Source organism: Sturnira hondurensis, unplaced genomic scaffold (genome assembly GCF_014824575.4).
Source record: "Sturnira hondurensis isolate 20B ecotype Veracruz unplaced genomic scaffold, ASM1482457v3 Scaffold0002840, whole genome shotgun sequence".
Classification (NCBI taxonomy): Eukaryota; Metazoa; Chordata; class Mammalia; order Chiroptera; family Phyllostomidae; genus Sturnira; species Sturnira hondurensis.
This window is the reverse complement of record NW_028075471.1, coordinates 3,322,022-3,336,817: the sequence shown is the minus strand read 5'-3', so window position 1 is coordinate 3,336,817 and position 14,796 is coordinate 3,322,022. Positions and strand designations below refer to the sequence as shown.

The following is a 14,796-nucleotide window of genomic DNA, read 5'->3' as shown; positions in this document are numbered from 1 at the left end:
GAAACCATAAAACTCCAAGACAACGCAGATCGTTAAATTCCTTGACATCCGTTGTGGTGATCATTTTTGGATCTGATACTAAAAGCAAAAGTACCAAAAGTAAAGTAAGCAAGAGGGATTTCATCAAACTATAAAGCTTCTGCACAGCAAAGGAAACCATCAATAAAATGAAAGGCAACCTACTGAGTGGAAGAAAAATATTGGAAATTACAAGAACTCATACAACGCAGTGAAAAAACCTTCACAAATAATCTGATGAAAACATGGGCAGAAAATCTAAACTAGCATTTCTCCAAAGAGAACATATAGATGGCCAACGGGTACCTGAAAGGATATTAATATCACTAATTATCAGGGAAATGAGAATAAAAACCACAGTGAGATATCACCATACATCTGTTAGAATGTCTGTTAGACTGTCTATTATCAAAAAGACAAGAAACTGATGTTGAAAGGATGTGGAGAAAAAAGAACCCTTGTGCACTGTTGCTGGGAATGCTGATTGGTGCAGCCACTGTGGAGTATGGAGATACTTCAAAAAAATAAAAATGGTTCTGTGTTTTGAAGCAGCAATCCCACTTCTGAGAATATGACTGAAGAAACCCAAAACACTAATTCAAATGAACATATGCAGCATTATTTATAATAGCTAAGACATGGAAGCAACTTAAGTATCCATGGATAAATGAATAGGTAAAGAAATTTGGTACATATGTGCATATATGAATACATATAGATATGTGTGATACACACAATAGATGGACTATTATTCAGCCATAAAAAAATAAAATCCTGAGGACATGATACTAAGAGAAATAAGTCAGACAGAGAAAGACAAGTACCATATAATCTCACTTATATGTGGCATCTTAAAACAAAGTTCATAGATAAAGAATAGATTTGGTGTGGTAGGGGAAGTGAGTGAAATTGGTGGAGGTCAAAAGGAACAACCTACTAGTTATAAAATAAGATATGGAGACATAATGTACAGCATGGTTGTTACTGGTAGATAAGCCCATACTCTCAGTCTGCCAATTCTCTGCAAGCCAAGATGCTGACACTTGGCAGACTGTGCCAAGCAGCAAGGAGAAGGGGGTGCTTCTCTGGGAGTGAGGCATAGAGCTGTCAGGTTCAGCTGACTGCAGCATCCTAGCTGTGCAACTGCCTGGCCCAGAGGCAGCGGGAACCCTGACAGACACCACAAGTGGCAGGGCACCACCTCCCTGGCATCTTCTCCCTCCAACCCCCAGGTGGGGCCCAGCTGCATCGAGGCTTTAGGCTAGAGCCACCTCAGCGTAGCCTGAGGCTCCAAGGGCAAGGAAGCCAGGCAGCCTTGAATGTATCAGAGTCAGGGCAGTCCCCCGGACCAGCTGGGATGGCAGCAGGGGGAGGTTCTTAAATTGAGTGTGCTGACAGCTGGAAAATGAATGGACATGGCCCAAGTACGTGGGGAGAGCTGGAAAGATGAACAGATGGGGCCCAAGCATGCCTAGGACTAGAGAAATGATAGATAGGGTCCAAATATTCCTTCACCTCTAATGATGAATGGATAGAGCCCCCAGTGCACCAAGATCTAGAAAGATAACTGAATAAGGGGGAAAGCCCTGTCCCCACTCTTCCAGGACTAGATTGGGGGTGGACCCAGGAGAAGGCAGGTACACGTGCCATATAAGTCAGAATGGCAGCAGGGGGTGGTCCTAGACCACTGCCAATCTAGCCTGGGTAAAGAAGCGACTGGTTGGGAGGCAGACCCACACACAGCACCCGAAAGTTTAGGAAGTTAATTGGTCATCCTGAGAAAGCACCTGGCCCATCCCACACCCAAAATAGACACAGTCCCAGGAGAACAAAGAAACGCTCTAGCTCTTGCTTGTTGCTCACTGCTCAGAACCTGCACTCAGTGGGTGCACTGGTGGGCCCTCCATGGGCCACATGGCTTTAGTAGCTGCATGGCCCATGGCCTCCAGGAGGGAGTTTTGTTCTTTCTCTTGCTGACCTAGTGAAGCATTTACCAGGGTGTTCGTGTGCTCTTTCATCTGGAAGCATGTGACCTTATGGCCCTAGAAGTAGCATGGCCATGACCACACTGGCTCCACATGTAGCCTCCAGGAGGGAGCCTGGTGCCCAACAGCAGCTGGGAACAAGCTAAGCTACTTGGACCATCACTTAGCAGCCACCTGCAGGCCCCAAAGGACGATACTTTAAAACAGAGCAGGAACTCTGGGCACTGCCCTTTGTTCTGTTTTGCTGAGGATGGGTTACTAAGAGGAGATGAGCTATGAGACGGGGAGTTCGCCATTCTTCAAGATGGCATGGCATACAAATCAAACTTCTTTCCTTTTGCACCAGCACCCGCCTCTCGAGTTTGGCTTTTGTTGTGCTAGCAGGTAGCTGAACCTCTGTGTTTTTTTTTTGTTCAGTAACATGGTGACTATACCTGACCCTTGAACAATGTAAAGGTTAGTGGTACCATTTTCCTGCACAACTGAAAACCCACATATAATTGCAACTGGCCCTACACATTCACAGATTCCCAACTGTGGAGTGACCCTTGAACACGGGCTTGAACCACATGGGTCAACTTAACTACACAGGTCAACTGAAAAAAAACCCCACACATAATTGGACTAGGGCAGTTCAAACCCATGTTGTTCAAGGGCCAACTGTATTAATAATACTGTATTCCCTGGCTTGGTGGCTCAGTTGGTTAGAGCATCATCTCATACAACAAAAAGTTGTGGGTTCCTCCACTGTCAGGGCACATAGATAGGCTTGGGTTCTATTTACAGTAAGAACGCATATGGGAAGCAACCAATGGATGTTTCTCTCTCACCTGGATTTTTTTCTTTGTTTCTCTAAAATCAATAAAATCAGGTGATGTTTCAAAATAATAAAAATGCTGTACCAAGTAATAATAAAAATACTGTATTGAATATTTATAAGTTGATAAGAGTACTTTTTAAAAGTTCTCATCAAAAGAAAAAAATTGTTAACTCTGGTGATAAATGTTAACTAGACTTCTTGTGGTAATTATTTTGAAATACATACAAATATTAAATCATGATATTATACACCTGAACTAATGTTACATGTCAGTTATACCCTGAATGAGAAAAATAAAAAGGTGAAGAGATTGCCTATAAGTTATTAAAAAAAAAAGATTTCCGAGACAGATAGGTGGAGGCCTAAAGAATTTATAGTAGGCATGAAGGCCTATGATAACGGTACCCACTATGGGTATTACCTTATTACCTATGTAAAAATTTTAAATGAGCAAATGAAAATATGCTCAACATCATTAGTCACTGGGGAAATGCAAATGAAAACCACAACAAGAAGCCACTTAATAACCATAAGGATTGTAATTGTGAACAAGGATATAGAGTAATCGGAAAACTCAAACATTGTGGATGGAAATATAAAATGGTACTGCTGCTTTGGAAAAGTTTGGTAGTTCCTCTAAATGCTAAACATATAGTTAGTATAATGGCTTAGCAATGCTGCTGGTTTCTTCCAAGAGATCTGAAAATTTATGACTACACAGTAATCTGTACATGAATGTTCACAGTGGCATACTCACAATAGCCAAAAAGTAGAAATAACCCAAATGCGCATTAAATGATGAAGGAGTAAATGAACTGTGGGATATTCATAAAATGAATATTATTCAGTGATAAAAATGAAGTACTAATACGTGATACAACATGGATGAACCTTAAAATACTATGCTAAATAAAAAAAATCCAGACATAAAAGACCACACAATGGGTAGGATTCCAATTATATGAAATGTCTCGAACAGGCAAATCTATAGACAGAAAGTAGATTAGTGGTTGCCTAGGAATGAAGAAGAGAGAGGAAATGGAGAGTGACTATTGATGGGTACTGGATTTCTTTTTGGAATGATAAAAATGTTCTAAAATTCACTGTAAAGATGGTTGTACAACTCTGAATATAAAAACTAAACTGAACTCTGAAAAAAACACTGAACTGTCCCTGGCTGGTGTGGCTCAGTGGATTGAGTGCCGGCCTGTGAACCAAAGGGTTGTTGGTTTGATTCCCAGCCAGGGCACATGCCTGGGTTGCAAGCCAGATTCCCAGTAGGGGTCACACAAGAGGCAACCACACATTGATGTTTCTCTCCCTTTCTTTCTACCTCCCTTCCCCTCTCTCTAAAGATAGATAAAGAAAATCTTTGAAAAAGTAAAGAAAATCTTTAAAAAAGCAAATAAAATAAAAACACCTGAATTGTAAAAAGGGTTAATTTTATGCTATATGAATTATTTCTCAGTAAAGCTGTTATAAAAATTGAAAAGTCAAGATATCCTTTTACTTTTTAACTTATTGAAAATCTTCAATTCTTTTAATTTTTAAATTTTAAATTAACTGAACTTGACTCCAATTCTGACTTCATTTTAAGTAAATTTTAAACCAAATAATAATTTCTAAACAAATACCTGTTTGCACACCAGTATCCTTCTTAGAAGAGTTCATAAAACTAACACATGTATTCATTTTACCACTGATTTCATCCAAGCTATGTCTTGAATTTGAAATGTTGTTAGTAGATTCATTAAATTCCACTTGTACTGAATTAACTGGCAAAAGAATGAATAATTGGATAAATGATAGTTGAGGAATAGTAAAATTATGAGTAGCAGAAACTAAATATGAACAACACTGTTAACTAATCAATATGAACAATGAAAAAATATTTAGAAGGGCTAGCCTAATGTTTCTCAGAAAAAGATACCTCATTCATATTATCCCTTATTGAATATAGGGAGACCACTTAACATGTGTTTCCACAAAAATGGGTACAAAAGTATTCATTTTACCTATTGTGAGCAAAATAAGAAAATTATGTGAAAACACAGTGAGAAGTGTAACACGATTTAGCTGTACTCTTATGGTAATTCTCCCTACCCCCAAAATGCATTATTAGCTCAAGGTCTAAAATTCCTTTAAAAATACTTAGTTAATAGGGGTGTTAAAGGTATTAAAAATCATTTAAAATCAACGACAAATATTATAACTAAAATTCTAGTTAAGTTCTTACCACCAAGATTTTTAATCAACCTAGAAGTGTCATGTCCCTTTTGAGCCAATTCTCGAATTCTTTGTTCTTGTTTCAGTCTCTGTGCCAGCTCCTGTGCTCTCTGCATCGTCTGGAATAGTTCATTTGTCTTGAGAGTTATAATTTCCTATTAATAACAAAGGGCAAATATTCATTAAATAAATTATGAAACACATACAAACTTGACTATTTTCTCTCAGTAGATATTTTCTCAGCTCCTACTATGTGCCAGCCTGTATTCAAGATACTAGGAATAACTTCTGGCCAAGATGGAAGCATAGGTAGACACACTGTGCCTCCTCGCACAACCAAAATTAAGGATAACAAAAATTTAGAAAGAAAAAAACAACCAACGAACAGAAAATTGAACTGTACAGAAGTCCAACAACCATTCATCCAGATGGGTAAGAGGGGTAGAGTTGTGGCCGAGTGGAGAGGGGTCTTGGCAGGAAAAAAACAGTGGTTGGTGACCTGAGTGTGCAGGCGGTGGCTAGCAGACCCCAGATGAGAGGAGGCAATGAGCAGACCCAGGGAGGCATACAAGGTGGCCAGTAGACCACAGTCGTACATTCGCATGCAGATAACCAAGCAAAAACAGGCAGCGGGACAGACCGCCCAACCTAGGGCCCCAGTACCGGGAAATAAAGCCTAAAAGCACAGATTTAAACACTTATGGAGATTGAGGCACCGGGAGAGACTCCTAGCCTCCCAGGAGAGTTTGCTGGAGAGACCCACAGGGTCCTAGAACGTATACAAGCTCACCCACCTGGGAACAAGCACCAGAAGGGCCCAGTTTGCTTGTGGGAAACGGCAGAGGATACTGAAATCCAAGAGAGAACAGAGCGCCATTGTTCCTTCTCTGACCCCGCCCCCACATAGAGTCACAACCCAGCCACTAGGTTGCCCCCCAGGGGTGAATACCTAAGGCCCCACCCCTTACTACGTAACAGGCACAACCAGACCCCCCCAAAAGTGGCTCAAATGCAAGAACAAATCAAAGCCCCAGAGCCAATACTTTTAAGCGATCAAGAGATAGTCAACCTATCAGATGCACAGTTCAAAGCACTGATGATCAGGATGCTCACAGAATTGGTTGAATTTGGTCTCAAATTAGATGAAAAAAAATGAAGGCTACACTAAGTGAAATGAAGGAAAATGCACAGGGAACCAATAGTGATGGGAAGGAAACTGGGACTCAAATCAATGGAGTGGACCAGAAGGAAGAAAGAGACAACCAAACAGAAAAGAAGGAAGAAACAAGAATTCAAAAAAATGAGGAGAGGCTTAGGAACCTCCAGGACATCTTTAAACGTTTCAACATCCGAACTATAGGGGTACCAGAAAGGGAAGAGGAAGGGCAACCAGTGGAAAACTTATTTGAACAAATAATAAAGGAGAACTACCCCAATCTAGCAAAGGAAATAGACTTCCAGGAAATCCAGGAAGCTCAGAGAATCCTAAAGAAGGTGGACCTAAGGAGGAACACACCAAGGCACATCATAATTACATTAGCCAAGATTAAAATGAAGGTGAGAATCCTAGAAGCAGCAAGAGATAAGGGGACAGTCACCCACAAAGGAGTTCCCATCAGACTGTCAGTGGATTTCTCAAAAGAGACCTTACAGGCAAGAAGGGGCTGGAAAGAGGTATTCCAAGTCCTGAAAGGCAAGGACCTACATCCAAGATTGCTCTATCCAGCAAAGCTTTCATTTAGAATGGAAGGGCAGATAAAGTGCTTCTCAGATAAGGTCAAATTAAAAGAGTTCATCCTCACCAAGCCCTTATTATATGAAATGTTAAAGGGATTTACCTAAGAAAAAGATAGAAATATGAACAATATGAACAGTAAAAAAACAGCAAAGTCAGTTATTAATAACCACACCCAAAACAAAAACAAACTAAGCAAACAACTAGAATAGGAACAGAATCACAGAAAAGGAGATCACATGGAGGGTTAGCAACAGGGGAGTAGGAGGAGGAGAGAAGGGGAAAAGGTACAGAGAATAAGTAGCATAGACGGTAGGGAGAAAATAGGCAGGCAAGGCAAGAATAGTATGGGAAATGTAGAAGCTAAAGAATTTATGACGCATGGACATGAACTAAAGGGGGTGAATGTGGGTGGGAGGGGTTGTGCAGGGTGAGGGTGGAGTGGAATGAAGGTGGGAAATGGGACAACTGTAATAGCGTAATAAATTTTAAAAAAGATACTAGGAATAAAACAACCAACAGGGCAAATTCCTTCCCTTTTGAAGCTTACATTTTAACAACTCTTTTTTTAAAAGATTTTATTTACTTATATTTAGAGGGGAAGGGAAGGAGAGGGAGAGAAATATCAATGTATGGTTGCCTCTCGTGTATCCCCCACTAGGAACTGGCCTGCAACCCAAGCATGTGCCTTGACTAGGAATCGAACCGCGATCCGTGTGGTTCGCAGGCCCGCGCTCAATCCACTGAGCTACACCAGCCAGGGCTTAACAACTCTTTTTTAAAAGCAATAGCAGTCTTTTTATTTTTATTATTTTAAATGAGAATAATTCTTTTTAAAAAATATTTTATTCAATTATTTTTAGAGACAGGGGAAGAAAGGGAGAAAGAGAAGGAGAGAAACATCAGTATATGGTTGACTCTCAAGTGCCCCTACTGGGGACATAGCCTGCAATCCAGGCAAGTTCCCTGACTGGAAATGAAACTGGCGACCTTCTACTTCGTAGGCCGGCACTGAATCCACTGAGCCATACCAGTCAGGATGCAATGTTAGACTTTTTAATTTTAGCCATTCTGGTGGATATAAAATGGCATTTCACCGTGGTTTTAATTTACACTTCACTGATGACTAATGAGAATAAGCTTCTTTTAAAATACTCATTGGCTGTTTTCTTTTGTAAAGTGGTAAATTACTTGTTCCAGTCTTTTGCTCATTCTTTTATTAGGTTTGTCTTTCTGTTGTTGATTTATGAGATTTTAATTTTTCAATAATTTTTAAATATTTTTCAATTATAGCTGATCTACAGTATATCAGTTTCAGGTAAAACAGAGTGATTGCACATTTCTGTAACTTAGAAAGTTATCATCTCTATAAGTCTAGAACCCATCTGACATCACAAATAGTTATTGCAATATTATTGACAATAGCCCCTATGCTATATTTTTACACCCGTGACTCTTTTTCTGACAATTTGCATATCTTAATCCCTTCCCCCTTTTCACCCAGCCCTCCCACATCTGACAAATCATCAAAATGTTCTCTGTATCTTTGAATCTCTGTTTATTTTGTTTTTCAGATTCCACATGTAAGTGAAATCATGTGGTGCTTTTCTCTGACTCGCTCATTTCATTTAACATAATTCTCTCTAGGTCTATCCATGTCATCACAGATGACAAGATTCTGTTTTTTGTGGCTAAGTAATAATCCATTGTATACATACATACCACCTCTTTTTTAAACATTCACCTATTGATGAACACCTAGGCTACTTCCATATCTTGGCTACTGTAAATAATGCTGCAATCAACATGGAGATGCACAGGACTTTTTCAATTAGTGTTTGGAGTTTCTTCAGATCAATACCCAGATACGGAATTGCTGAGTCCTTCTTTGTATCTTGATACATTCTTTTTTTTATAATCTACTTTGTCTGATACAAGTGTTACTACCCCAGCTTTTTTTGTTGTTTCCAGTGCATAAAATATCTTTTTCTATCTATTTACTTTCAGTCTGTGTCTTTTGATCTGAAGTGGGTGTCTTGTAGGTAATATATGTCTGGGTCTTGTTATCTTTTCTGTTCAGCCACCCTATGTCTTTTGATTGGAGCATTTAATCCATTTGCACTTAAGGTAATAACTGGTAGGTATATAGTTATGAACATTTTACTATTCATATTTTTATATTTGTACTTTCCTTCTTTTTAATGAAGTACCTTGAACATTTCTTATAATACTGGTTTGATGATGAATTCCTTTAGCTTTTTCTTGTCTGGGAAGCTCTTTATCTGTCCTTTGATTGTAAATGATAGCTTTCCTGGGTAGAGTATTCTTGGTTGTAGGTCCTTGCTTTTCACCACTTTGAATATTTTGAATCCCTTTTGGCCTGCAAGTTTCTATTGAGAAATCAGCTGACAGGCTTATGGGAGTTCCCTTGTAGGTAGCTGATTTTTGTCTTAATGTTTTTAAAAATCTCTTTGTATTTAACTTTTGACATTTTAATTATGATATATGTTAGTATGAGCTTGAGTTTATTCTTGTTTAGGAATCTCTGTGCTTCCTAGACATATATGTCCACATTCTTCACCAGGTTAAAGAAGTCTTCCACCATTATTTCTTCAAATTAGTTTTAAATTTCCTGCTCTTTCTTTTCGTTCTGGTAACCCTATGATACAAACGTTAGTACACTTGAAGTTGTCCCAGAGGCCCCTTCAACTATCTTCATTTTTTTGGATGCTTTTTTCTTTATGCTGTTCTGACTAGATGTTTTCTGCTACCTTGTCATCCAAATTGTAGGTTCAATCCTCTGCTTCATCTGCTTCAACTGATCTACTGTTATCACCTCTAATATATTCTTCATTTCAGTTATTTTATTCTACACTTCTGAATGGTTCTTTCTTATATTTTGTATCATCATTTTTGTTTCCTATCTTCTTGTTGGAGTTCTCACGGAGATTATTTATTCTTCCCTGAATTTCATTGAGCATCCTTATAGCCAATGTTTTGGACTCTGCATCTGATAGACTGCATGCCTCCATTTTGTTTAGTTCTTTTTCTGTAGTTTTCTTCTGTTCTTTCATTTGGGACATGTTTCTTTGTCTCCTCATTTTGGCTGCCTCCCTGGATTTGTTTCTATGTATTACACAGGCTGCCACATCTCCCAGCCTTGATAGTGTGACCTTTTGTAGTAGGTGTCCTATGAGGCCCAGTGGCTCAATCTACCAGTCACCTGAACTAGGTGCTCCAGGTGTGTCTCCTGTGTAAGTAGGGTGCGTTCTCCTGTTGTAGTTGAGCCTTCATTGCTGTTGGCTCATCATTTGGTGGGACTGAGCCTCAATGATTGGTCATGAGGACTGGCCAGGTCCACAGCAGAGGAAGTGTTGTGTAGGTGTTGGCCCCATAAAACAAAATTCTCTTTAGTGGGGCTCTAGTGTCTGCAGAGTCTGCTCTTTGGGTGCATAGCTTGTGGAGGTGGTTTAGTGGTACTCTGGTGTAGTCTGAGGCTGGCCACAGGGTGTGTTGGTTCTGGGGACTCTGGTGCAGGCGAAGGTCAGTGATTATGCCCTGCCCGGGGACACTGTATAAGATGCCTGCAACTTGTGCTGGGTGTGAAGGTACATGGGAGAGGCTAAGCTGCAAACTGAGGCAGGCTGCTGCTAGTGCCAGGCTTGGGGCTACCTAGCAACAGGTACAGAACACTTTGAAGCCAGATGCTATTTGTCTGGAGTTTGTGAACCCTTGAGAGATTTTGGAAAAGTCCACAGCACAAGCCAACACAGGCCATTTGTATGGAAAATGGAAGCAACTTGGGTGGGCCTAAAAGTTGGGTGGGACAAGGTCTCAGAGACCCACAGGGCAGTGTGAATGGTGTTAGGGTGATGGAGATTCAGATGTGGCATCTGTTTAAGCCTGCAGGCTGGGTGTGGGCACAACAAATGAATAATGGCTTCTGCCAGCACTTCTGTCTGGGAGAAAGCTGCCCCTCCAGCCCTTGCCACAAACCCAGACAATTCAGTTCTACCCTGGCACTTTTCAAGCTGCTGCCCTAAGGCTAGAGATCAGAACAAGTGTGTCTGTCAGTGAGTAAGTCTATGAATAGGTCTTGCAATTCCAGAAGACTCCATTTCACTCTGTCTCAGACCACAATCTCCACTGGTTTCACAGCAGAAGTTACAGGGACTTCTTCCTAGCAATGGAACTACGGGCTGGGAGCCTGGCATTGTGCTGGAAATGCTTGTTTTTCAGGAGGACCTCCACACCTGTGATAGCCTTCTCAATTTTTAACCATCAAGTGTAGGCATGGGAGGAGCCCATTCCATGTCTCTGCTCCTCCTACTAGTCTCCACCTGACTTCTTCTGTATGTCCTTAGTTATAGGACTTCTGTTCGGCTAGACTTCAGGCAGTTATTGATGACCGCTGTGTAGTTTAGGTGTAATTTGGATGTGATCATGGGAGGAGATGAGCACAGTGGTTACCTACTCCAACATTCTGAGCAGAAGTCTAATCTTTGTTTCAGCTCCATACATAAGAACACTTTTACATTCAAGTTCATACTAATAAAGCTTTCAAAGTTTCTAAACCAATGGTCCATTCCATCAGATTTCTATTAAGATTAAAAACAGATTATTAAGAGATAAAACACAAAGTTTGTGGCCATTTATTTCAATTCAAACAAATGATACTTTGAGTTTTTTTTCATGTATATAGTTATTTCATAGGAGTAGTTGGCTCAGCCTATTCAATATAATGAAGTCAAAACCCACACCATGTGCCACTTCATCAACTAATTTTGGAGTAAAGGTTGCAAATGGAAAAGGCGAGAAAATGAAAGGTCTCAGTCTTACCGCCCAACTCCAGGGGAAGTGCTCTGTATTCTACTTTGTAAACCTCAAGAATCTTCAGCAACTGATGTGATAGTATGAGTTGTTCTTTGTGAATTCAGCTTGACACCAACATAAACTATACCATCTATACCTCTTATAGCAGGGGTGTCCAACCCACGGCCCATGGGCCACATGTAGCCCAGGATAGCTATGAATGGGGCCCAACATAAAATCATAAATTTACTTAAAATATTTTGAGATTTTTTGGTGATTACATGTCACAATGTATTTAATGTGTGGCCCAATACAACTCTTTTTCCAATGTGGTCCAGAGATGCCAAAAGGTTGGACACCTCTGTTAGGGATGCTCCTAGTCAATCAAACATCTACTCTTTTTAAAACACCTTTATTTAACACAGAGAAAACCTCTAACACAGCAACAAATTGGATTATCAATCACAGCCAATCACTCTGCAAATATATACTTCTATCCACAAGAGGATACAGAGAGAAAGGCCAATCATTTTTCTTAACATTTCTAAAACATTTATTAATATAAATAATCATTGCTTAGAAAACATGTCAAAATCAAGACCAATCAAGACCTGCTGTTTTGTGCTATAACAACTCATTTTGTCTTCCTTCTAAGCAGAAAGAAAAAACCCAAGCAATACAGTACTTGTGAAATAATCTTTTGAAATAAAACCTCCAAATTCCTCCCTTGCACAACTTTCTTTATGCAAAACTTTAATGTTTCCTCATAGAGCTTCACAATTTTTAAGAACACATCCATTTTTACTCTAAAATGTTACAATTAAAACATAAATACCTACTTCCTTTTGTTTTTGCTTAAGTATATCTTCTTCATACTGCTTCTGCATCTCTTCTCGTTCCCGTGCTAAACGAAGCTCCTCTTCCTGTTCTTCCTTCTTTCTCTGCTCTTCTTGCAACTGCTTCTTCCTACGCTTCTCTTCTACCTGAGCAGTGATGGCTTTCTAGTCATAAACAATCACAAAATTCTTATCACAATTTTTTAAAAAAATTCAGTTTTGAGAGGGAAGTTCATAGTAATAAAGGCCTACCCAAAACAGATACAAACAAAGAACCTAACCCTACATCTACAAGAACTAAAGGAACAACAACAAAGTCCACAGTGAGTAAAAGGAAGGAAATAACCAAGATCAGAGGAGAATTAAATGACACAGAGACTAAAAGAACAATTCAAAGAATTAATAAATCTAGGACGTGGTTCGTTGAAAAGATAAACAGAATCAACAAGCCTTTAAGCAGGCTTTTCTTCATCAAGAAAAAAAGGACCCAAATAAACAAAATCGGAAATAAAAGAGGAGAGATTACAACCAATACCACAGAAATACAAAAAAATTTTAAGAAATTACTACAAACAACTATATGCCAAGAAATTTGAAAACCTGGGTGAAATGTACAAATTTCTAGAAAAGTTTAAGGTCCCAAAACTGAATGAATAATAAACAGAAAGCCTGAACACACCAATAACAAGTTGGCAAAATCGAAGCAGTAATCAAAAAACTCCTGGCACACAAAAGCCCTGGACTGGACAGTTTCACAGGAGAATGTTACAAAGCATTTAAGGAAGGGCAAATCCCATCTTTAACAGACTTTTCCAAAAAATCCAAGAAGAAGGGAGACTCCCAAATTGTTTTTCTGAAGCCAGCATCATCCTAATCCCCAAACCAGCTAAAGACATGACAAAGAAAGAAAATTACAGGCCAATATTGCTGATGAATATAGACACTAAAATCCTCAACAAAATTTTGAAAAAACTACATCCAGCAATACATTAAAAGGATCATACACCATGATCAGGTGGGATTCATCCCAGGGATGCAAGCATGGTACAATATTCACAAATCAATAAACGTAATATACCACATAAATCGAAAGGCAAAAATCACGATCATACCAATAGATGCAGAAAAAGCATTTGATAAGGTACAGTACCCATTTATGATAAAAACGCTCAGCAAAATGGGAGTAGAGGGAGCATACCTCAAAATCATAAAGGCCATATATGAGAAACCTACAGCCAATATCATACTCAATGGGCAAAAACTAAAAGCTTTCACACTAAGATCAGGAATGAGTAAAGATGTCCACTTTCACCACTTCTATTCAACACAGCATCAGAAGTCCTAGCCACAGCAATCAGACAATAAAAAGAAAAAGGCATCCAAATTGGAAAGGAGGAAACAAAACTGTCATTGTTTGTATATGACATGATAGTGTACATAGAAAATCCTATACTCTATCAAAAAACTACTCGACCAAATAAGTGAAATGGGCAAAACAGCAGGATACAAAGTCAATATTCAGAAATTGAAGGCATTTTTGCACACAAATGAAATATCACAAACAGAAATCAGGGAGAAAAATCCCATTTGATAAAGCAACAAGAAAAATAAAGTACCTTGGAATAAACCTAACCAAGGAGATAAAAGATCTGTACTCAGAAAACTATACAACACTGAAGAAAGAAATTAAGGAAGACACAAATAAATGGAAACATAACCTATTCATGGATTGGAAGGATTAACATTATCAAAATGGCCATACTACCCAAAGCAATGTATAGACTGAATGCAATCCCTATTAAAATACCAATGACATATTTCACAGATATAGAACAAACAATTCAAAAATTTATACGGAACTATAAACAACCCCAAACAGCTATAGCAATTCTGAAAAAGAAAAAGTAGGATGGATTGCAATACCTGACATCAAACTAGATTACAAGGCTATGGTAATCAAAACAGTCTGGTACTGACATAAGAACAGACACATAGATCAAAGTAACAGAATTGAGAGTCCAGAAATAAACCCAGGAGTAAAAATAGCCTCTTCAACAAATGGTACCAGGAGATCTGGACAGCTGCATGCAAAAAAAATGAAACTCAATCACCAATTAACACCATATACAAAAATAAAATTAAGAGGGATAAAAGACTTATATATAAGTCACAACACCATAAAAGTCCTAGAGCAGAACATAGGGAGGAAAATCTCAGATATTCCACACAGCAATATTTTCACCAGTATGTCCCCTAGAGCAAGGGACAGAAAGGAAAGAATAAACAAATGGGACTTCATCAAAATACAAAGCTTCTGCACAGCTGAAGAAAACATTGGAAAATGAAAAGGGAACCAAATGTATG

General features: G+C 39.0%; 1 protein-coding gene across 9 annotated transcripts in view; it reads right to left on the bottom strand.

The window, feature by feature from the left end:
* CCDC66 (coiled-coil domain containing 66) overlaps nucleotides 1-14,796 on the bottom strand; it is a 70,834-nt gene that overhangs the window by 19,544 nt on the left and 36,494 nt on the right. For 8 of the 9 annotated variants that reach the window (XM_037040706.1, XM_037040710.1, XM_037040712.1 and 5 more), the window contains 3 exons: nucleotides 12,436-12,597; nucleotides 5,060-5,204; nucleotides 4,458-4,598 (listed from right to left, as the gene is read on the bottom strand). In XM_037040706.1, the coding sequence (XP_036896601.1) occupies nucleotides 4,458-4,598; nucleotides 5,060-5,204; nucleotides 12,436-12,597 (448 nt within the window). The remainder of the gene's footprint in view (nucleotides 1-4,457; nucleotides 4,599-5,059; nucleotides 5,205-12,435; nucleotides 12,598-14,796) is intronic. The other variant, XM_037040711.1, reaches the window with a different exon arrangement.